The 26,517-nt window shown below is 36.9% G+C and overlaps 1 protein-coding gene across 8 annotated transcripts in view; it reads left to right on the forward strand.

Moving 5' to 3' along the window:
* The window catches only part of LOC150095411 (spermatogenesis-associated protein 6), a 523,112-nt gene that overhangs the window by 286,072 nt on the left and 210,523 nt on the right, over positions 1 to 26,517 (forward strand). For all 8 annotated transcript variants that reach the window (XM_090410322.1, XM_090410323.1, XM_090410320.1 and 5 more), the window contains one exon: positions 16,703 to 16,816. In XM_090410322.1, the coding sequence (XP_090266448.1) occupies positions 16,703 to 16,816 (114 nt within the window). The remainder of the gene's footprint in view (positions 1 to 16,702; positions 16,817 to 26,517) is intronic.

Below are 26,517 nucleotides of genomic sequence, written 5' to 3' on the forward strand. Positions count from 1 at the left end.
AAAGTCTATCATACCACTCCTTGAACTCATTGACCATTCTTGCTCTCACCACTCTCTCTGGCAATGCATTCCATGGTTCACCCACCCTTCATGCAAAGAAACCACTCCTCACCCTCTTACTCACAGCTTTATTTCGTAACTTCCAGGGATAGCCCTTGTCATCGCTCCTTCCCACTGTTCCTCCAAACAAAAGAACTCTCCAATGTCCACCCTGTAACTGCCTCCCCACAGTTTAAAGTCTCGATCATATCACCTCTCCTTCTTCTATCCACCAAACCCTGCAGTCCACATTCCCTCAGCCGATCCTCATAACTAACATTGTACAGTCCTGAAACCATCTTTGTTATCTGCCTCTGTACCCTTTCCACAGTTAATTTATCCCCTTCAAATCCTGGGGAGGGACCAAATTTGAGAACAATAGTCTAAGTGTGGTCTGATCAGGGTCTTATACAATGGAATGATAACTCTTTTATCTCTGCAGGTCAGCGTCGAAAAATGCTTTACCCTGCTACTTCAATTCCTGTTATTATATCATCTTCCGAAAACCATGTCTCCGAGATCTCAATAATCTTTAGCCAGGCTGATGCTATGAGTGCCACCAATTCATCTCCTTTGTTTTGGATACTTCTGGCATTAGTATAAAGCATAAAAATGTCACTTTTTTGTCCCATATATATACATTTATGCTTATAAATGTATATATTTATAAGCATAAATATTTACATTTATGCTTATATAAAAAATATAAGCATAAATGGATGGATTGCATTCAAAGAATGAAAACAGAAAGATTACTAAAACAAGCCATAAATTGCAAACCACTAGGAAAAAGAAAACCAAGGACATCCTCTTAAGAGATTCAACAATGACTTCTAAGACCGGAAGAGGTCACTCTAGTCCTAAATCCTTTAGAAGCATGATGATGATGATTAACTTTAGCAAAAATTTGTCCTAGTTCTTCCTTGTCATTACAGAGGAGTATGGTATCATTAGCATACCTGAGATTACTGATCAATTTACCACCTATCCTAATTTTTGTCTTGAGCTCATCCAATACTTCACACATAATGTCCTCAGCATAGATACTAAACAACTGAGGAGAAAATAAACATCCTTGCCTAACTCCCTTTCCAACCTGAAACCAATCAGCTAATCCAACACCTGTTCTTACCTTGGCTTCTTGCTCCCTGTACAAGTTAGCTATCAACCTGCTAGTGTGCTGAGGGAAAACCCATTCTTTTCAATACTTCCCACAGTTTCCCAAGGAACACAGTCAAAAACTTTAGAGTAGTCTAAGAAACACATTACCATAGGGTCTAAACTCTTTATACTTTTCTATGATCTGTCTAAGGCAAAGGATCTGATCTCTGGTGTCTTTACCTGCTTGTTCCTCGGGCATCTCTGCCTCAGCTTTGGCCTCAATCCTATTTAGCCTAATCTTCAATAAAATCTTGCTTGTATGAGAGATTAAACTAATAGTTCTAAAGTTATTGCAATCCTTCATATCTCCCTTCTTATGCAGTGGTGAAAAACAACTTTTTCCAGTCTCTAGATCCTGTCTTCCATATCCTTGTAATCAATCTATGAAACACTCTTATCCCTCCATTCCCTGTGGCCTTAATTAACTCTGCTAGGATTCCATCTGCCCCTGGGGCCTTATTGCTGTTAAGCTGCTTAAATGCTCTTTCAACTTCATGCCTAAGTGGAGGAGGCTCCGAATCGAAATTTTCCCGGTGAGAGGGCTCCTCCAAATTTTCTTTATCCACTATGTTGTACAGTTCCTTACAGTATTTCCATCTGTTTTTGATTTCTAATTCTTCTGTTAGTAGTACTCCATTCCTATCTTTGATGACATTCAGTTTGGGCTTAAATTTGTGCAGGTCACAAACTAAATGAAACAACCTTTTATAATTGTGCTTCCTCATCTGGAACTCTATCTCTTCACATTTATTAGTACAAAACTTGTCCTTCTTAATGGTGGCTCTTCTGACTTCTCTATGTAATCTCTTATATTCTTCAGCCCCTGTGTCTGTGTTTTTCCATTTGCCTTCTTTTGATTAGTTCCCATGTGAGTTTATAAAGCTTGTCTTAAATAATAATAATAAATAAACTAGATAATATAGGCATCACTGTAATATTCATAGGCAAACAATATGTGGATATGCTGTATAAATGCTCACACCATTGTAACTGTTTTTCTCTGATTCTTTATGGAATATTTAATTATTTTCTGATCTCATTAGTTTTCATTCAATCCATACTATTTTATTTGTTTTTCCCAAACACCTATCTTCAAAATCTGTTAATCTTTTTTTCTTCTTTTGTTTCACAACCTAAGTCTCTATTCCATAAAGAACTGCAGAGATTATAATTGAGCTATATACTTATTTTAGGTTTGTTGAAGAAATGTACCTTTTTTTCAGATATTTATACATATAACAGCCACTGAATTAGAAACATTTATGCTGAGTATGTAAACAACACCTACACAGCTTATATGCAAAATACTTAGTCCTGCATCATCACGTGTTCTAGGCAAATATTTTATCCCTAATTGATGATTACTGACTGCTGATCAGTAATCATCAATGGTTTTGATCACAATGGGAAAACAAAGAATCTTTCAGAGTTGAATAAAGAGCTTATTATGAGTGCCCATCTGGCTGGAACCATGATTTTGAAAACAGCGAGCTGACTGGTTTCTCAGAAGGTGAGATAACCCGGTTGTTTAATCAGTGGAAAAGTAACCCCATTGCTTGTTTAAGAAGTGTAACTGTGGTCCTAAGACGTCTATCAGGAAAAACGAGATTGCTGTCTTCCTGTGTGCAGCAATTGACCAAATTTAATGAAGGCTGTTCCTGACCCATGTCCCACCGAATTATGTGCAGGGAATTAGAGAGGATCAGTATTAGCAGTCGATGTTGAAAGTTTATTTTTCACTTGGTTAGAGTATAATAAAATTAGTTTAATCCTTTAACCAAGTGAGAGCAAACAAAGTTTGCACCTGAAAGTATCTTCAGGACTGGGGTAAGGTGGAGCAAGCTACCAACACTCCTATCTCAGTATCTCCTATAATGCAAAACACAACTCCTTGCAGATATGTCTAATGTTATGCATTAAGGGAAGGGCCACTACCCAGACTAGTTTCGACCTTTATTGAGGTCTCTTCAGTGGGAGCCAGGCCCAAGTGGAGATACCAGACAGAAGCATTAGCAGGTCATCTCTACCTATAGGAGTTGCCAAATGGTGTGCCACCCTTTTTTAATAAATTATTCTGGATTTAGAGAAAGATGTTGAAAGTTTATTTTTCACTTGGTTAGAGTATAATAAAATTAGTTTAATCCACACTTGGATAAAGGATTAAACTAATTTTATTATTTTATATATAATTTTATTATTATAAACTAATTGCCTTCACTGTATACAGAAAACCCACACACACAGGCAGATACATTCACAAACTCTCCTACCACCACCACCCCTCTCAACAATATGGCATTATTAAAACTCTTACCAAGAGAGCCCACAATCTTTGTTCCAGTGGAACCGCTCTCACTACTGAGCTTAACCACATACACAACAAGGCGACAAACAGGCAACAATCCATAGATAAATGACAACATACTAAATACTATTACTGTAAAAGAAAATCTATGGAAAAAACTTAAAAAGTCACCCAGTTACACACATTTACAAACCTTATACAAAAACACAAAAAATAAACTAATAACAAATATTCGTAGGGCTAAAAGACACTACTACTTCCAAAAATTCATGGAATATTACGACAACATTAAGCAAACATGGGCTACACTCAACGAATTAGTAACCCAAAAAAAGAAAACTTCAGCACAAGATTTTATTGCAAAAAGTTTTGGTCAGGACACAAACCAAGAGGAACTAGCAGACTCATTCAACCATGCTTTCACAAACAACATCACACAACTCAAAAAAGACAAACTACCAGCGATCAACAAAAAACTTACCGACACAAAGTCAACAACAAACAATGTATTTTCCACCCATAACAAAACAGAAACTGAAAGAAGCACTCCTACAACTAAAACCAAAGACCACTCCAGGAATACACAAAATAAGACTCACAGACCTTCTAACACACTTTGAACAAATAAATCCAATACTTTTGAAACTCGTGAGCATAATATTTGACACAGGCATTATTCCAAAACAACTAAAAACTGCAGTAATTACGCCAATATACAAACATGGCAAAAGAAATGACACTCAGAACTACAGACCAATAGCTACACTACCAGTCATCTCAAAAATTCTAGAAAAAATAACACGCACCAGACTACAAAACTATTTACAGAAGTACAACATCATCTCATAAAACCAATACGGCTTTCAGAAAACAAAAAGCACCATTACTTTATTAGAAGACATCGCTGACACAATAAACAAAGCTCTCGACAAAAACAAGTACATTGTCCGTATACTGCTTGACATAACCAAAGCATTTGACGCACTTGAACATGACATGCTACTCACCAAACTATACTCAATAGGTATAAGAGGAACACTGCATACATGGTTCAAGAACTACCTCTCAAACAGAACACAAGTAACAAAAATAGGTACATGTCACAGTCGGAGTATACAAGTAAAACATGGTGTACCTCAAGGTGCCATATTATCACTCACTCTATTCAACATATACATTAACAATGTTCATAACATATCCATAAGAAGTCAAATATTTCAATACGCAGATGACACTGCACTACTAGCAATCCACACAGACATTAACACACCTCTCTGCAAAGCACAACAAGACCTAAATGAAATCACAACATACTTCCACCAAAACACAATGCTAATCAACAGCACCAAAACACAGATGTTGATAATACACAACCCAAAAATCATACGCCCCACATCATTATCGATACATTGTCACACATACCGCTGCATTAATTAACAACAAAAATACCTGCCAATGTTCCGAAATCAAACCTGTAACACATGCAAAATACCTCAGTCTCTATATAGATTCCCACCTTAAATGGACAAAACATATAGAATACCTATACACCAAACTCCGGATCATCGCAGCAAAACTCTTCCAAGTTAAAGACATTATTCCACCCAACATAAAAAAACTCCTATATCACGGTATCTGCAAATCCCTATTCAGATACGGAATAACAGTCTATGCAAATACATGAAACAGCCACCTAACAAAATTAGAAACACTACACAGGAAAATCATGTCAACAGTGATCTGGACACCTTACATGCAACAACCAATATCCAACAAGCACATGGCGAACACAGAATTCTGAGCATTAAAAACCTGAAACACTACATGACATTAACAAGGAATTACTTCAACATCACTTATCGAAACAACAGACACAACCTACAACAACCCTCTACATCCCACACCCTTCAACAACTCATACGGTTCTTTTGTGAGATCACATCAGATACCCACGCAACTCAACAACCTACCAAGAAAGTTAAAACAAGTAGATAACTACAGAACATTAAAAAATGAACTCTAGAAAATATACCAACAAAGTTAAGAAACCATTAACACTAATATACATCACAAATCACTAGCATCCAATGCCTACATCCCATACATAAACAGTAGCAACAACACAAATAGTCAGGGCTAAATCCCACTCTCTTCATAAAAGCTAACCCAAGCTTTGAAGGAGGTGGGATTAACTTGCCTCACTCATCTACAAGTAATCCTTATAAGCAAATGCAGAAATTTGTATGTATAATCACTCTTTCTCAAACTTTAAAAAATAAAAATAAAATAAAAAATAAAAAATTATACAAAAAATTCTGTATAATCTACATTATTAATATTAGAAAAACATGTGTTGTAAATACATAATATAAAGACAAAAAAGTATTATTAAAAATTTTAATTGAAATCCAATGTAGGAATTGCAGCAATTAGTGCTGAACTCTGTAAAATTATAAGGTGCAATGTCACACAAAATGCTTATTGTACGTATAAAATATTTATTATTATTATTATTATTATTATTGCAAGAAAAGCAAAAACAGAAAAAAAATTAACCAATTTTTGTGGATCAGAGATGCCAAGATATTCTTGAGGAAGTCACAAACTTCAAAGCCGATACAAATTAAAAGGTCAGAAGACATAGAAAGGCTGCCACAGTGAAAAAAAAAAAAGTCTCCTAATTAGTTCAAAAAGAAGACCACAATAAAAACGAATGTGAACCATCAAGACAGATGCAATAACACCAGAACAAATCTCATGTTAGAGGCTTAATGGACTTTTTACAACACTCAAAAAGGATTAAAATAGAATTTAATACGTCCTATATTTCGTCCTAGTCACTAGGACATCTACGGGGATTACAAAAAGAACTAATGTAACATGCACACAAATATCATACAATACTAAGCCCAACCACGTGGGTGACACTAAAGTCCTATCTAGGTGGAGAGCCCTCTAAGGGCGGTAGTAGGTGGCCTGGAATGTAAGGTGGGACCTCTTGTGATGAGTGTTTCCCAAATCTTTGGAAGCTTAATGCAACCGTATTTATTAAGATTTGGTTGGTTTCTGAGAGCTGCTGCTGCTTCTAAGAAAAGTCTCTCTTTTTTGAATTTGCTGTGGTGGAGCATGGTGTTTTCTTCCATGATACCCTGTGTCCAAAACATGATCAGCCAAGCCTGAATGACTATAGTTGTGTTTACAGATGTCAGACTTGTGTTCCTCCAGGCAGATGGATGCTGATCTGCCTGTCTGTCCAAAGTACGCCAGATATTCTTGAGGAAGTCACAAACTTCAAAGCCGATACAAATTAAAAGGTCAGAAGACATAGAAAGGCTGCCACAAAAAAAAAAAAAGTCTCCTAATTAGTTCAAAACGAAGACCACAATAAAAACGAATGTGAACCATCAAGACAGATGCAATAACACCAGAACAAGTCTCATGTTAGAGGCTTAATGGACTTTTTACAACACTCAAAAAGGATTAAAATAGAATTTAATACGTCCTATATTTTGTCCTAGTCACTAGGACATCTACGGGGATTACAAAAACAACTAATGTAACATGCACACAAATATCATACAATACTAAGCCCAACCACGTGGGTGACACTAAAGTCCTATCTAGGTGGAGAGCCCTCTAAGGGTGGTAGTAGGTGGCCTGGAATGTAAGGTGGGACCTCTGGTGATGAGTGCCCAAATCTTCGGAAACTTAATGCAACCGTATTTATTAAGATTTGGTTGGTTTCTGAGAGCTGCTGCTGCTTCTAAGAAAAGTCTCTCTTTTTTGAATTTGCTGTGGTGGAGCATGGTGGTTTTCTTCCATGATACCCTGTGGGTGGTGTCCAAAACATGGTCAGCCAAGCCTGAATGACTATAGTTGTGTTTACAGATGTCAGACTTGTGTTCCTCCAGGCAGATGGATGCTGATCTGCCTGTCTCTCCAAAGTACGCCAGCTTACAGGAACAGGGTACTTTGTAAACTCCAGGCAGAGAGAGAGGAGAGAGCTGATCTTTTGTAGAATGGATAAGGGTAGCAAGTTTGCGGTGGGGCTTATATGCTGTGTGTAGGTTGTACTTTTTTAGAATCTTGGCTATTTTTTTGGATGTGCCACAGATGTAGGGTATGGTGATGGCATTTTTAAAATCTTGTTGACGAGAAGGACGGGGAATGGAGGAGGAACTGATTATTTTTTTGATACTGTGATTCTATTTGGCCTCATGGCCCAGACACGTTAGACTCCTTCCTCAGTCATCTCAATAGCCTACATCCAAGAATCCAGTTTACTATGGAAAAGAAAAAGAACAATTGTTTACCCTTCCTAGACACCTTAGTCACACGCCTGCTTAATGATACACTTGCCTTCACTGTATACAGAAAACCCACACACACAGGCAGATACATTCACAAACTCTCCCACCACCACTACCCCTCTCAACAATATGGCATTATTAAAACTCTTACCAAGAGAGCCCACAATCCTTGTTCCAGTGGAACTGCGCTCACTACTGAGCTTAACCACATACACAGCACTTTCCTCTCCAATTCTCTCTACTACCGCCCTTAGAGGGCACTCCACCTAGATAGGACTTTAGTGTCACCCACGTGGTTGGGCTTAGTATTGTATGATATTTGTGTGCATGTTACATTAGTTGTTTTTGTAATCCCCGTAGATGTCCTAGTGACTAGGACGAAATATAGGACGTATTAAATTCTATTTTAATCCTTTTTTGAGTGTTGTAAAAAATCCATTAAGCCTCGAACATGATGTCCTCACAGCACTTAAGCCTCTACACATGAACCAGAACAAACCAGCAATTTCACTTTGATCAAACCTTTCAGATCATCCATTTAACCTCCAGACATTAAACATCAGAATACTTCCAACACAGCAATCAAATCAATAAATACGAGGGCCGTTCAATAAGTAATAAGACTAATTTTACTGTGGCGAAACCACTCATCACAATATTAATTTCTTTGGAATAAAGAAATATTGCTGACTGTATTAACAAAAGAGGTTGATAGATGGCGTATACGGGCTGATGTGCCAGAGTGTCACATGACTAAACGCAAGCGTGTTTCGGCGCGCCTACGAGGCGCGACCACTCTTCGAAATGAAAGCGTCCTTGGAACAGCGTTATGCAATTAAATTTTGTGTGCGTTTGCAAAAATCAGCATCGGACACTTTTAACATGATATGCGAAGCTTTCCACGATGAAGCAATGTCGAGGGCAAGTGTTTTTCGCTGGCATAAAACTTAGGAAGGCAAAATGTGGAAGATCTTGAACGTGAGGGAAGACCTTCAACGTCTATCACAGAGACAATGATCAACACAGCAGTAATTATCATCAAGGAGGATCGCAGAATTACAGTATGCCAGCTGCATGTTGTCCTGAATATTTCTGTGGGAAATGTTCACTCATTTGGGACTGAAATGTGTTTGCACCCGATGGATTCCCAAACTCTTGACACCGGAGCAAATGCAGCATCGAGTGGATGTGTGCACAGAATGGAAAGAAAGACTGGAACAAGAAGGCAACAACTTCTTAAGCTTGTCCAATGCCGATTTTTGCAAACGCACACAAAATTTAATCCCTCGTAGGCGCGCCGAAACAAGCTTGTGTTTAGTCATGTGACACTCTGGCACATCAGCCCGTATATGCCATCTATCAACCTCTTTTGTTAATACAGACAGCAACATTTCTTTATTCCAAAGAAATTAATATTGTGATGGGTGGTTTTGCGACAGTAAAATTAGTCTTATTACTTATTGAACAGCCTACGTATATATACTGTATATATATATACAGGGTGTTCGGGATAAATTTGACATATTTATAATTAATTATATTTTTCCGTAAGTTACGTGTATTAACACACACTTCTCTTCATTTAAAAGTTTGGACCCTTCTTCATTCATATACAAGATGTCAGAAAGGATGGATAGCTGGAACCCACCTGAATCATGGAAGAGAATAATTTGTATCATGATGATTCGTGCCCGCCATCAAAATAAGGATATTACGACTGCTGCCCAATGCTCCCTGAATACAGTAAAAACAATCAGGCATGAACTAGAGACTTGCAATGGTGACTACGAGGATGTAGCAAGAAGAAAGATCCCTAGCAGACGATCTGATTGCGTTCGTACAGCAGAATTCCTCGCAAATCTGCAGGAACAGGTGTTGAAGAACCCTGGCATTGGAATTCGGGCTTTGTTCGTGGAGTTGCTAACTGTAGTCAAGCCCTGGATAACAAGGGTAGCCAATGGTAGGCCGTATGTATGGCAGCAGGATTCGGCCCCTTGCCACACCTCTGGGAAAAGTCAAAAATGGTTGTCTGAAAATTTCTACGACTTCACCAGTCCAAATGTTTGGCCTCCAAACTCCCCAGACCTTAACCCCATGGATTATTTTGTATGGGGCGCAGTTGAAAAAGACACCAATCGCACTTCCAGTAATACAAAAGCCCAGTTAATGGATAAAATTAAAACAGTTTTTGCGGCCCTTCCCAGGGAGACTGTAGCATCAGCTTGTTCGAGGTTCCGAAGCAGAATTGAAGCTGTGATCGATGCTAATGGTGGTTATTTTGAGTAAATCTTGTTGATAGTATTGTAATTAACTCTGCCTGTAATGTTTTTTTGTCAATTCATTAAATTTAATAGATACAAAGAAGATTTTCTTTTTCCTTACAAAACTGTCAAATTTATCCCGAACACCCTGTATATATATACATATCTAACTGGTTAGATAGATATATATATATATATAACCGGTGTCATCCTCAGATAAGCTCATTAAAAAAAGTTTCGAGGATGCAAGCAGAGACACTACATCTCAACTGAGATCAACAAAAAAAAAAAAAAAAAAGAATTATTTATTACATTGAATTAAAGTGCTGTAGTTACAGTGGTTAAAAACATTAAAAAGCAAAAATTGTAAAATATATATAACTTACTGTTATACTATAAATGTTGTTAAAAAATGTAATCTTATCCATTTGCAAACTATAAATTACCATCTATAGTAACTATTATTAACACATTTTTGAATACAAAAAAACGGAAAAATTTATATGAAATTCACTGTAGAAAAAAAAAAAAAATCAATGTACTCTACATTTTGTACTGAACAAAAAATGTAATAGTATGCTTTATTGTATATATGTAATTAAATACTCTGTAAGATGATAAATAAAATGTTATTACAGTTAAAAAAAAAATAATATAATGTTCTATTTAAAACATGATTTCCTGTGAGATTACACTTGATGTTAAATGCAGTTATACAATGTAGTTTGTTAATGAAGTGATTATATCGATAGTAGTTTAGTTTTCTATATTCTGTTCTGAAATTAAGCATTCTTTTTAAAATGTTAATCTTCATTTGTTACAGGAAAACTATTATTTTTGTTTCAAGGATTATGATGAATATGTATTTTTATTTCCATACATTGTGAAAAGGTCTTATTAAGTTTTGTGGCATTATTTATAGTACAGTAGTCCCTCAGTTATCTGACCACAGTGGGAAATTCATTTGTCTGTTGTATAATTGAAGGGTTGGTTAATTATTATTATTATTATTATTATGACACCTCCATGGAGTTCGAAGACTCATCACGGGAGACCTAATCTATCATACTTCTCCTTGAACCCATTACCAGACAAAGCACTCACTACTGACTCTGGCAACCCATTCCAATCATTCACAACACTAGAAGAAAAAAATTTACTCCTCACACCTCTACTAACCACACCTTTATTCAATTCCCAGGGATGATCCCTTGTTCTGGTCCCTCTAGTGAAGCTAAAACATTTCCCCTGCATCTATCTTATAAAACCCTTTAAGCAACTTAAACGTTTGGAGAAGCAAGTAAGCAGTGACTTATTTGACCAGATGGCCCAAAAATAACGCGACAAAATTACTGATGATTCTACAGCTAGAAAGTAAGTTATGTACGGTGGTTGCATACATAATACATATGTTTTTATATATTATTTCCAAGGAATCATGAATCTGAGATGCAGTATAATTTAAATAATTATTTGCTTTCTTTTGTTTTGAACTTTTAAAATCTGTTTTGGAATGTTGCAATTGCAAACAAAAATTTCTACATAAATATAACAAGAAAGCAAAGGCATATGTTATCATGTACTGGCCTGGTTGGCCGAGTGGTTAGCGTATCCGCTCTCCAGCCAAAAAAGGCTACGGGTTCAAATCCTGTCGTGGGTATGGATGTTTGTGATTGTCTATGAAAATACTACTGGTGGTAGTGGCGCTAGATGGCATTGGTGCAGTGCAGTTTATTGTAGTTGATGGAGAGAGAGAGTTGGAGAGTAGGTGTCCTCCCTTGATGAGTCTCCCTGGAGGTGTCACGTAATAATAATAATAATAATCTCCTCTTTTTCTCCTATCGACCAACTTTTGCAATCCACATACCTTGAATTTATCATCATAGGGAACATTCCATAGGCCACTCACCATCTTGGTCACTTGCTTTGAAACTTCTCCACCATTTCCTCATCCCCCAAGAAACCCAGGATACCAGACTTGAGCACAGTAATCCAGATATGGGCATATCATGGCCTTATAAAGAGAAATGCCAACTTCCTTATCTCTACTTGTTGATGTGTTCTTTAATAGCCAAGTAATCTTATGGGCTACCTTAGCAATATATCATCTAAACTTTAACTTTCTATCTCCTAAATCTCTAGCTTCAGTTATTTCCTGGAGTATATGTGATACACGGCTTGTAATCTATTTTATCTCAAAATGCATAACTTTACATTTCTCAACATTAAACTGATACCCATTAACTTTTGACCATACTCCCTATTTTCTCATCATCATCAAACAACTGAATATTTCTTTTTAGGCTATTTCCTATATCACATAGCTGATATAGGAAATAACCTTTCGGGTTATTTCCTTCTCATAATCTTCACTCATGTACAAATTAAACAGCAATGGTCCCAGCAGTGAGTCTTGCAGCACAACACTAATCACTGTTTTTACATTGATTCTGCTCCTCCATTTACCACTTTTTGATATCTGTCCAGCAGCCACCCTCTTATCCACTTAACCAGTGTCATATACATCCCCATTTGTTCTAATTTGTGTAACAGGGTTCCATGTGGTATTCTGTCAAATGCCTTTGCAAAATCTAGTAAAATCATTGTGTAGCCATTTCCTTTATCCAACTTAGCTGTTACTCTATTATAAAAAAAAAAGTTAGCAAATTACTAAGGCATGACCGTCCCTTCACAAAGCCATGTTGATCCTCATACAGTATCATATTTTTATTAACCCATTCTTGAATTCTCTTTTTTACCAATTTTTCTAGTACTTTAGTCTAGTAATTTCAAAAGAAATTATTTTGTCCTCTTTCCACTGCCTTGAAACTCTACTAGAGCTGAGACTTAAATTAAACAGACTAGTCGAAGGCATTGCCAGTTCTCTTGCAAAACTCTAGCTGATATCCAATCTAATCCCACAGCTGTATTTACATTGAGATTCTGCAATATTACTAAGAACCTCCAATTTATTCATCTCTGTTCCCATATTAGTGTCTGTCACATAAGTTAAAGTAATAACCTCACTAGGATGATATACCCTTGCAAAATGGTTACTCAGTAATTCAACTATTTTATCCACTTCTGTTTCCTCGTGACCATCATCACTCATTTAGGTTGATATTCCATAGTCATTCTTCCTCTTACTTGTCATGTAATGAAAGAGCTTTTTGAGATTTCCTTTGGCCTGCTCGGCTAGATTCTTCTCATAATCCATAATCTGCTTTTGCCTTTCTTGCCATGCTGTTCACACTTCTTGCCTGAGCCTTGTACTGTTCATGAGTTTGCTGGTCACCTTTCTCTTTATATACCTTCCATAGCATTTTCTTCTTCTGCAGCTCGTGCTTAATGATGTTATTCATCCATCTAACTCGTACCTGATTTACCCTCATTACCCTAGGTATACAATTTAATACTGCTTCCTCTATATAACACTTAACTATATCATGCATAACTAACATCCTTATCCTGCAGTGTTTTATGCTATGACTTCTTCCTAGGATTTAAGCTTCTTCCTAAGCAGGTCATAATCACCTGCATTCTGGTTCCACAAATACTCCTTCTTGATAGAACATTCCTCATGTTTTACAATCTCCTAAGACCACATGCTCACTTTTACTAGTTGGAGGCAATGTTATCACATTGCTTATGGATAGCTCTTCTGATCCTATGACCAGGTCCGTACTCTTCCACATCTAGTCCCCTCCTTCACATGCTGCCTTAAGTGATTATCTCTCAGCAGGTGTATAAATTCTATTTCCCCTCCTACCTTGTGATCTTTCTTCCTTCTAGTGTACCATATATGTTGGCATATAAGATGACTCTCAAATACTACAGAAAACCCCTCGAAATCATGGGTTGAGTATAAAAAGGAAGCTTAATTTCTTGGATGAACATTTAGGTAGTTACAATGCATCGTTATATAAGAAAGGCAGTGTTTATAAACAAATCAGATTAATTTTTTGTTACATAAATTTATTTAAAATATTACAATAGATGTAAGTCTTAAAAAACAAATAATAATTAGTAATCTCAATTTCATGTTAATTTTCTTCATCATATGTTGAAAATAGTCTTCAGATTCATTGTTAAAATGATCGTCATATGGATCCCAGTTCGAATCTGGTGAATTGATTTCGTTTTCATCGTCATCAGTGTCCCACAACAGATCATCTTCCTTACCATCCATAAGATTACAGATACCACACTTTTTAAATGATTTTATTACAGTCTCTACTTTTACTTTATTCCATGCTTTGATCACAAAATTGCACAACATATCAAGTGATGCAGCATGCATAGATCCACCATTTGTAAATGATTTTTCACTAGTCAACATCCAGTTATTCCACTCTTCTCGCATGTAATCTTTAAATGGTTTGTTCAAGCAGACATCTAGTGGTTGCAATATAGAAGTTAAACCACCTGGTATAACATCAATTTTTGTGTTATTTTTTTCTAGAAGACTTTTAGTATTCTCAGTTAGATGACTACAAAACATATCCCATACTAATAAACTGCGTTTCTTCATTATACCACTCGTGTGTTCCACACATTATTTATCCATAATTTCATACCATTTTTGTCCATCCATCCTTTTTTGTGAAAATGTACAAAAACACCTGAAGGAAATTTTATCTTAGGTTTAGTTTTACGTTTGAAGATGATCATTGGTTTTAACTTGGTTCCATCAGCCAAACATGACAACACAACCGTAAACCTTGTTTTTTCATGACCTGTACTTCGAACTAGCACACACTTATTAGACTCCACTGTTTTATTGCTTATCATATCAAAGCTCATAGGAGTTTCATCCATATTTCCAATATTTGACAAAAGAAATTTATGTTCTTGTCTCAACTGAATAATAAATTTATGGAAACTGGTAAGTTTGTGGTCAAGATCTGCTGGTAGTTTTTGAGCAATTTTCATTTTTTGTCATATCACCAGATTTTGTCTGTTCATAAAACGATTACGCCATCCTGAAGTAGCTTGAAATTTTATACTTTCATCCGGATTCGATCTTGACCATTTTAGTGCATATGCTCTAATCATATTTCTTGTAACAAGATAACCATTCTGCTTTTGTTCGAATACCCATTCTGCAATGTGATTTTCCAGTCGCAGCCATGATCCCTGCATTCTCATCACACATTTTTTCTTTGGCAATTTTTTTTAAATATCTTCTTTCTTCCTCCATTCTCTTACCATCTTCTTGGTTGTGGCAAACTTTCTTGCAGCAGCACAGTTATTAGTTTGCTTTGCCATTTCAATTACCCTTATTTTAAATGAAGTTTTATACTTTCTTCTTTTTGTTGCTGGTCCCATGATTTTAAATGATAACTATTTTAATAATCCTAAAATTAAAAAAAAAAGCAAAATTAATAATTAAAATTAGGGCTAATCACTTTTAATTAGGATAATTTGCATAAATACTAAATCTATGCTATGCAAAAAAATAACGGATATGCATAGATATAAAAATAACGGATATAACAACAATACCTAACGGTGCATTAATACAAAGAAGAAATTGGGGGATCGTCTTATACAACTGACATAAGCTTAAAACCTAAAAATAGCCTAAAATTTATGCCTCATCTTATATGCTGGTCATCCTATATGCCGATATATATGGTATATCTCCATAGTCGAAGTCCCCCATAATAATTACTCGACCTGTACTCGTTGTACTAATTTGGTGATGCATATCTTCCAGTTCATCTGTCGAACTCCCTGGCCTATAGCAACAACCAACTGTATATTTTGTCCAATAGCTTTAATCTCACACCAGATTGCTTCAAATGAACAGCTACCCTCCTGCCTATCTCCTATTCTTTTTGGTTGCAATTCATCTGCTATCATAGTACTTCTTCCCCCCATCCTATCTCCTCTATCTTCCCTGAAAATACTAAACCCTTCACATTCATTCCCTGTAACTACATCATCAGCTGTTAGCTAAATCTCACTAATGGCTATAACCTTTTGCAAGGTTAAACATACCAGTGCCAAAAAACTCCTCTCTCTTGTTCCTGATACTTCTGTCAGGAAGTATCAGGAACAAGAAGTTAGTGTATAGAAACTGCAGCATCCCTTTAGTCCCCTACCCACCTTTACTTTCTGAATTGACTACTCTATTCAATATTTTTGCTTGAGAGACTATATTCCTCAACACACTCACTCACTTCATGGGTGCCTTCACACAAACTCACTTGCTTCCATCCTAATTGTTTGAGTTTCCTTGAATTTGCACTTCAGCATCCTCAGTGAACAAAGCTCTCTCCAGACACCTAACACCAAAATCAATTAGATGCAGTCCATCAGCATTGTACAAATCCTTCTTTGTGTCAAACAGAGACCACAAATCCTACATCACTCCTTTTGCACAATCTACGTATAGACTCATTGGCTATTAATGCTCTCCTCCTCCTCAGTTTGCCTCTATCATTTAATGATACTGTTATATAATGACATACCAGAAACCAGCTGAAGGGTCAGTTAATTGAAGGTTCAGATATTTGACGGTTGGATAATTGTGAGATTACTGTGTGTGTGTGTGTGAGAGAGAGAGAGAGAGAGAGAGCAAAAGTGTGTCTTAATGCTATTTTGTTTGCTTAATTATGTAGGAAAGCTACTCTGCTCATGAGAAAACAGCATCCCGAATAGATTTAAAGAACTGTTGTACATCAAAAAAATATGATTCAAAACATTTGAAACGCCCACCATTTATTATTAGAAAGGTAAGCACTTTAATGTCCCATTAATGCAGTTAGTTGTTGCCAGTTAACCTTCTGTATAAAGATAAGTTTTTTTTTGTTTGTTTGTTTGTTCGAAAGTAAGTAATTAATTATTGTATTCAACTGCAGTAACTGCATGTAACTGCAGTATTTAAAGAACAAAATTTTATGAGTGTGCTTGTTTAGTTGTTAAAAAAGTTGCTTATGGCCTTGTGGTATATTGTTTGATATGGTACCAATGTATAATAGAACAATGGCAGCTATGTTGGAAATTTTTTCCACTTGGTTAGACTATAATAAATTTAGTTTAATCCTTTATCCAAGCGTAAGCAAAAAACGTTTGCACCTGAAGTATCTTCAGGACTGAGGCAACTCGTGGTAAAGGTGGACTAAGCTCTCTCATCACTTGTCTTAGTATCTCCCATAATGCAAAGCATATCTCCTTGCAGACATGTATAATGCTGTGCATTAAGGGATGGGCCACTACCCAGACCGGTTTTGATCTTTATTGAGGTCTCATCAGCGGGAGGCAGACCCAGAGGTGGTGATACTAAAGTGGAAGTAATGGAGGAGTCATATTTACCTATACGAGTTGCCAAAAGGTGTCTTACCTTATTATTCAATTACTCTGGATTTGTATAATGTATAATTATACAAATTTTGTATAATTATACACACTTTGTTTGCTTACACTTGGATAAAGGATTAAACTAAATTTATTATAATGGCAGCTATGACATCATCTTAGGTAAATTTAATGAGAGATTTGATAGAAGTAACGTGTGTTTTTTTTTTTAAAGGATGAAAATTTGTAAATGGAAAGCAAGAATGATGAGAGTATCAGAAGTGCTCTGAAAGTGAGTGCAAAGTATGGGTTGTGTAAAAAAAACATGATAGTAGAGTAGAGTAATGAATGTTACTGATAAACGTTGTAAAATGTGAGTGTCAGAGAGAATATAGATGAAAATAGAGTAGTGAAAGTGGGCATAAGTGAATGGACAATGTATGAATGATGACATGAAACAAATGGAAGATTAAGAGAATGATTAGGTGATTAGGATCAGGAGAATGATTAGAATGAGAAAGTAATGCACTTACATGGAGTCTTTCACAGGACACAGTGTGAGCTTGAATAACTGGAAAATGGTTAGCAAGTAGTATATAAGAGAAAAGGGAGAATAGCATGGGAAGAGAAGGCATAGTACGAAAAATCGAAAGAATCATGTTTCCCAGAAGAGAAGATTAAGGATATTAGTGACACTGTCAGAATGTGAAGGAAAAGTGAGTGGTAGGAGATTGGTAGGAGAGTTATGCATACAATTGTGGTATGTTTTATACAGGTGTGATTGTGTTTATACAGGCACACCAGAGTGTAATAGTGAGAATGATAAAAAAAAAAAAAGTAGTAGTTTCCCAGGTTTCAAATTTGAATGGAACACTCAATATAAGATGCAAGGATAGTTATGGACCACAGCTACTGCAATTTATGAGTATTTTGCTAGCCTGGTGTTTGCCAAGTTGTTAATATGTCTACTTTCCAACCAGCAGGCTCTGGGTTTAAATCTAACCATGAGTTTGGATGTTTGTGATTGGCTTTAGGTCAGAGATGAATTTCATTGCACAGTGTGAAACCACTAATTGAAGGCCTGAAATGACTTATGAAAAGAATAATGAATCACTTGGATTCCCAAGTATGATTTTTTTTGATTCAAGTTTTTGCTACAGCTTATTCCATTTGTTTGTAGTCTTTATCACTTAATGGCTAGAACCATTCTAAAAACTGTAGTTTAAAAAATATTGAAAATGGAGCATGGTTTACATTATCCAATTTCTCTGGGATGATATCATAGGTTACCATCAATCAAGCAGCATTAGAGCATCCAAAATCAAATATGGCTAATATCATTAAAAGAGGGAAACACGAATGTGAAAGGAAACCCAGAAATCAAACAAATAAACTGTCATGGGAAGGATATATTTGTTTGCCGAAACATGGTGTGTATTCTGCACATTGTGCATCAGTGAATTCTCTCATTTTGGTTTCCATGACTGTAGAAGTTGTGCTAGAACATTATGTACTGAACTCTTTAGCCTTGTTTGCCACCAAAGGGATGCTACGTTATGTCAAACATTATCATACTCAATTCTTAGGTTCAAAACACGATATATGGCACAGGGCTTCTTATAATTGGAGAGTGCTGTTGGAAGGTCATAGTATGGCAATAGTGATGAATCATAATGCACACTCTTCACCTAGCAAGTAAGAAAAGGGTGATATTATAGACAATTGTAATCATGGTAATATAGACTGGAGCAAACAGATGGAAAGAGCCTCTGTAGCTCAGTCAGTATAGACAAAGTCCTTTGGTCGAAAAGACCTAGATTCGATTCCCATCAGTGATATGAGGAACCTTTATCTGGTCTCTTTCGATGAAAGGTGAGTTAGCTGGTCTCATACGGAGGTAGGGGGTTTTTTTCACCCAGAAATTTGTGTTTTTTGTCCCCCAGAACAGGCAAATCAGCTCCGTGAACACACATGGATTACAGTCACGAATATGTCCCAGCCATATGCCAGTCCCTTCATAATTTTCATAACGGACGTCATCCTTATACACAAAGTATTCCTTCCACATCACCCATTTCTTACGCATCTCTTGCTTAATAAGATTGCACATCCATTTAACTCCAATCCTATTTATTCTTCGAACTCTCGAGACACATTCTGATATTGCATCATTTAAGTATTTTTAAAATGCTTCCCATCCATTGTCGATATTCTTCCCATCCGACAACCGATACCTCAGTTGAACAGTATACTGAGTTCTGCTGAACTCAGTATACTCCTCAGTTGGTCATAATTTCTTGCTTTGTTGCTCAGCATGTAAGCTTTTCTGAATGTAACATTCATAAACTTAGTCATCACTTCCCAAGTGAGTACCGCATTATCACTATCACCAACCATAGGCAGAATAGTTACGTCTTTAACTAAAACACCCTCTGACACTATAATCAAATCTAGCACTCTTTGACCTCAAGTTCCTTCTGTCACATGCTGCTTGAGGAAGTTGTCTCACAACAGCTCAATAAATTCAGTTTCATTCTTCTCATGAGATTTTACTGATACCCAATTAATATTTGGATAATTAAAGTCTCCCATTATTTCTTCTCCTACCCATCGTCTCTATTTGGTGATGCATTTGTTCATCACTAGAATCTGATCCACCAGGTCTGTAACAACACCCCCACTATATAATTGATCTTGTTAGATTTCACCTTACACCAGATGGCTTCAAATTCACTGCCACATGAAATACTGTTACTAGTACTACAATCACGGGTCTCAACACTAACAGGATGCAAGTCTTCCAAAATCATTAGCAGCATGCCCCCCCCCCTCCTCTCCTATCCTGCCTATCCTACCTAAAAATACTGTACCCTTTACACTCGATACCTGTTAGTAAGTCTTATTCTGATAGCTGGTCTCACTAATGCCTACAATCTGAGGTCCCAACATATTGACCACAGCAACAAACTCTACCCCTCTGTCTCTGATACTCCTAACATTTGTGTAGATTTTGTCTGTAGTCTGCATGACAGTTGGAGAACTTGCCAGACTCTATTCTTCTATAGTGCCTTATACATCTTTAAACATCTTTGCACACATTCATATTTAAGAATTTAGGGACACAAAACACGTGTTGAAATGATTATTTTACTAATTATGAATAAAATAACACAACGTTTCGACTCCTGTATTGAGGTCATCATCAGAAGGATACATGTGTATAGGAACCAAGCTACATGCTGTTGCACTCTATAAAGGTAAATTAAATCTACGTTGTTAACTAATCTTTTTCTTAGCCTGACCTCTAGTGATAAAAAAAAATAAAAAAAGTGAAATAAATAAATAAATAAAATTAAATTAAATTAAAATTAAATAAATAAATAAAAAATAAAAATTAAAATAAAATTAAATTAAATTAAAATTAAATATAAAAAATAAAGAATAAAAAATAAAATAAAATAAATGAAAACTATAATAAACTCTGCTAAAGTCCTCATGTACTAAGATTCTTCTGAAATTGTACAGTTCATATTGTTATACTATGATTTTCTTCTGGATTTGTACAGTTCAGGTTGCTATTGAATGTTCCAAAAAAAAAAAAAAACACTTCAAGTCTTCTTGTATTGAGATTTTTCTATTGTGGTTGCTATGAAGGTTGCAGATGGGTCCTCCACATTCTTGGAATAGTTAGACCATCATTTTTATTTAACATGTGGACATGTTAAATAACATGCATTCTTGTCTCTAACCAAGCCATTGGCTGTAACTTCTGCTCAACACTGCTCCCACAAATGTTGTGTCCTATTGGCTCTGATGTGTCATCACCCACAGAAAAAGCCAATCTTTTGGCTGCTTAGTTCTCCAATTCTAGTATTGCTGATTTTGGTAAATGTCCCCCAACCATCCCACACACTACACCCAATGCTCAGTGTGTCCTTTCATCAAAAATAGATCAGGAGAATGTTCCTCAAATTTGATACAAAAAAGTCTCCTGGTCCCAATAGCATTCTTCCAGCTGTCTTAAAGATCTGTGCTCCAGAGTAGATGGATGAGTAGTAGTATTAGGCTTGGTCTTCAAAAAAAGAAAATGTTATGGAGAATTTACAAGGAGATAGGTGATCAGTGCACTCATGAGCAGTACAAAGCTCAGGCTAGAAAGGTTACCAAGCATAGTAAGAAAAGCTAAATCAGATTATGAGAAGACCTTAGCCAAGGGGATCAGGGGTAATTCCAAAGAATTCTTCTGCTACGTGGCAAGGAAAAGGAAGAATGACTTTGGAAGGATAACCTTAGTGGGTGCTGATGGTATCAAGGTGACCAAATCAGATGTCATAGTAGAGTTACTGAGTGACCACTTTTCAAAAGTCTATCACCCAAGTGAGGATATCTCTGTACCTGTAGCAATAACTCATGTGAGAATTGAAGTTAATGAATCAGAGGTACTTAGTATATTGCAGAATTTAAATGCAAACACTGCTGTAAGTTTAGATGGAATATCAGCTCAGGTGTTACGTGAATGTGCAAAAGAATTGTCAACGCCTCTTACTTGGTTATTTAACTTAAGTTTGAACTCTGGTATGGTCTCTAGGGAGTGGAAGGAAGGCAAAATATTTGCATAAAGGTGGCTCTAAGACTGTATTAAATTACAGACCAATCACCATCTCGGGAGTGGGGGTAAAAGTATTGGAAAATTGGTTAAGGATAGAATTCAAGAATGGATGGATCAGAATATGACACTCTATATAGGGGCCAACATGGTTTTGTTAAAGGTCCATCCTGCCTTAGTAATATATTAACTTTTTATAATAGAGTGACATCTGAGTTGGACAAGGGGAATGGCTACACAGTGATACTTCTGGATTTTGCTAAGGCTTTTGACATGAAATCCAATGGAATATTGTTGTGCAAATTAGAACAAATGGGTTTGGATACCAAACTGGTGATATGGATAAGAGAGTGACACATGGAGAGATACCAGAAAGTAGTGTATGGAGGAGCAGAGTCCAGGATGAAGCAGGTGACCAGTAGTGTCCCTCAGGGCTCTGTGCTTGGGCCGTTATTGTTTAATTTGTACATAAATGATACAGGAAATGACTTTAAGGGAGATATTCAGTTGTTTGCTGATGATGCAAAGTTGGGTGGTGCAATAAAAAATCAAGCAGATGTTGAAAGTTTGCAGGATGATTTACATAAGCTGGCAAAATGGGCAAAAGATAATGGATGTCAGTTCAATGTGGAAAAGTGGAAAGTTATGCATTTTGGGATTAAAAGATTACCAGCTGTGTACCACATTGATGGAACAATACTCCAAGAGATTGATGAGGTTAAGGACTTGGGTGTGTTGGTGGATAGTGAGTTGAAATTCCCCGGGCACATTGCTGTGTCCAAGATAGCACATAGGATTACTTGGTTATTGAAGAACACACTAACATCCAGAGATAAAGAGGTTATTATTCCTCTTTATAAGGCATTGATACTTCCACATCTGGATTACTGTGCTCAAGTCTGGTTGTCTGGATTCCTTGGAGATGAAGAAGTAGTGGAGAGGGTTCAAAGGAAAGTGATGAAGTTGGTGATTGGTGTAAAAAATGCTTCCTACATTGATAGATTGAGAGTTTGTGGATTACAGCAGTTGGTTGATAGGCAGAGAAGAGGGGATATGATAGACACATTTAAATTACTAAAAGGGTTTTTTAATATTGATGCAGGGGAAATATTTCAGCTGTGTGATAGTGATGGAAGAACAAGAGGTCATCCCTGGAAATTAAGGAAGAGTGTGGTTAACAAGGGTGTGAGAAGTAGATTTTTTGCTTGGAGAGTGGTGAATGAACGGAATGCATTGCTTGACTCAGTTGTGAGTACTTCGTCTGTAAATGAATTCAAGAAGAGGTATGATAGATATTATTTTTATAGTTTGGGTCTCCCACGATGAGTCTTCTGACTCCATGGAGATACCCATATAATAATAATAATAATCATAATTTTTTCCAAAGTAATGAAAAGAGCTAACAACACAAACTCATATGCTATTTCAAAGATGCTCAGTTAATAAATGGTCAGGTTTCATTATGGTCGGTCAACAAGTGATCTATTGACGTATGTCACCCATATCTGGAGAAATACTATAGAAAAGTGGTTGCCCTTTGTATCTCAAAGGCCTTTGACCAGGTCTGGCACAAAATCCCATTAAACAAACTCCCATCATTTTGTCTACCACCCTGACTGGATGCTCACTTTGGTTGATGGTGGATGGCTACTTATCTTCTGAGTATACAACCAATGCAGGCAGGGGCGCCAGTAGTGTCCGGCGGCTGTGTGCAAAACTTTAGTTGGCGCCCCTATTCCCTCCCTCCAATAAAAAAATCACTTTAAAAAAATGTTTTTTTTAAGCATTTCCTCCTCTTTGGTGTCTTTACTATCCTGGTGCCTGTTGCATCGCACACATTGCACATATGGCCGGTGCACCCCTGAATACAGGGGTCTCACAAGGCTCTGTTCCCTCACCCACCCTATTCCTTCTACACTGGTGTCCAAAACCTAACGATGAACACTATTTCTGAAGACTCAGCAACAATCAATCAACAACAACCATGGGGTTCAACACCTGTATGTGTCTGATGCCATCTTGATATAATTCTTCCATTGCATTCTATTTTGTGCAAGATGACTCAGTTTGTGTACAGAGTTTCCTGCACCATTTGACAATTTCATTGCCCCATTCTCTGTTTGGTCTTCCTCTTTTGTTCTTTCCTTTAATCATCCCAAACAGTAGCGTTTTTAATTTCCTCTCATCGTTCATTCTACATATGTGGCCAAATAGATGTAGTTTCCTTTTGATTATTTTCTGGACCAGGTTTTCTTTTGGTTGTATTCATCTATAGATTTCTTCATCACTTTCTGGATCCAGCTTATTCTCAAGATCTTTCTATAGCACTTCCTCTCGCATGCTAATATCTTCCTCTCAGATTTTCTCAGGAGTACCCAGGCCTCACATCCATAGAGCATGCTGCTGAAGATACAGGTTTCCACAGTGTGCAGTTTAGTGTGTATCTTTATAGCTTGGCTTTTCCATATTTTGTCCATGGCTTTTAAGATAGCTGTTACTCTGGCTATTCCAATTTTTACCTCTTTTTTTTGGGTCCAAGTCATGCATCATGTGGCATCCAAGATATGTGAAATGTTCCACATTTTCCAGTTTAAATCCTTCAATGGTAACTTTGTTCAGTAACTCCTGTTATCTGAATATCATTGTTTTAGTTTTTCCAAAATTGGCATTTAGTCCTATCTTTTCCATTCTGTGTATAGTGTCTGCAGTGTCAGTTCAAGCTTTGCTGCATCTTCTTCAATTGGGACGATGTCATCTGCAAAGCAGAGGTATTTTATTCTCATGCCATTTACTGAAATTATTATTATTATTATTACCCAAGACCCCATGGAGTCAAAACTCATTTGGGAGGTCCTTTTATCATTCACACAGCTCATCATACATGCTTTAAACACACTCAAATTCTCTGCAGACACCACACTCTCAGGCAAGGCATTCCAATCAATCACAACTCTGCATGAAAAAACCTACTTCTCACTCCCCTACTCACACCCTCTTTATTCATTTTCCAGGGATGACCTCTGGTTCTCCCCCTGATCTCCCACTATTTTCTGTAGTGGTCAAAGTAATGGCATAATAAATAATATATTTAAGCCATCCCTAGTACAAAAACACACTAGAATCAGACTATATAATGTCTTGTCAAAACTAACTCTAATATACGGAAGCGAAACATGGACCATAAAAAGGAAAGATGAAAAATGAATTCAAATAGCAGAAATGAAGTTTCTCAGAAAAACAGTTGGATATACCAAGTAGAACCATAAAACAAATGAAGAAATATTTCAATCCCTGAAAATAAAACCAATTACATAAGACAGTATAAACAAAAATGACTAGAACATTTAAATCGAATTGACAACAGCAGACTATCAAAAATATTATACATATACAAAATAAGTGGAAAAAGAACAATCGGAAGACCAAGAAAGAGATGGCATGAAACTGGAACAGGCCACTTGGCCTAAAATCCATGTTAGGAAGAAGAAGAAGATCGTATGTGCCAGATTAAAAGTCTGCAGTGTCTTTATTGTAAACATCCTAACTGGGGAACTGCAAGCGAGACTTTAAGATACATATGTAAGCTCAGATCTTGTTTCCACAGTAGTTGTAAGATGTGAAGCTCTGTTTCAATCTTGTAATTATCTCTTAAACACTTTAATCTTATCCAGTGTTCTTCCCAGATGTGTGATGAAGATGACTGGTGATATTGGGTCCCCCTTGTCTTGTGCCCTAACTAGTGGCAAATCAATCTCCAGTCACCCCTACTATCCTGACTGTTGCTTGTGCTTGGCTGTTTATATCTTTCAACATGTGGATAAATTTATTGTCCACACCATAAGATTACAAGACAGTCTACGTTATACGAGGTGGTATCAAAAAGTTTCGAGACTAGGTTTGTAACACGCCAACAGACTGCACGCACAGTCACAGGGAGCACCTACCTTCATAAGTCAGTATGCCAAACGACATCGTCCCGTGTACATCAGGAGCTGTGCAACTGATGCTATTCTGACCACCTGCATTACCACATCTGCGATTTCATCACGGACAGCAAGTTAGAACAAAGAGCAAATGTGAAATTCTGCATGAAACTGGGCAAATCTGCCACAGAGACGTTTGACATGATTCGGCAAGTTTTCGAGATGATTTGAGTGGCACGCATGCTTCAAGAGCGGAAGAACATCACTGGAAAATGATGAGAGATCAGGAAGACCTTCAACGAGCTCAACCTCCAAAAATGGCGAAACCATTCGGCAACTTTTGCATGAGGATCATCAGAGAACACTCCACAACATTGCTGCCATTGTCAGTGTGTCATAGAGAACAGTCCATGCAATTCTCACATGTGATTTGAACATGCACTGTGTTGCTGCCAAGTTCGTCTCCAGGCTGCTGACCCAGGAGCAGAAGGAACACTGCGTCGAAGTCTGCCAAGAACTCTGTCAGCGTGCTGTGGATGATGCATCCTTCATGTCGAGGATCATTAATGGTGATGAAACTTGGGTGTATGGGTACGACCCTGAGACGAAG

The sequence above is a fragment of the Typopeltis vanoorti genome, chromosome 20 (assembly GCF_054136105.1).
Source record: "Typopeltis vanoorti isolate ZY-2024b chromosome 20, IOZ_Tvanoo_1.0, whole genome shotgun sequence".
Classification (NCBI taxonomy): domain Eukaryota; kingdom Metazoa; phylum Arthropoda; class Arachnida; order Uropygi; family Thelyphonidae; genus Typopeltis; species Typopeltis vanoorti.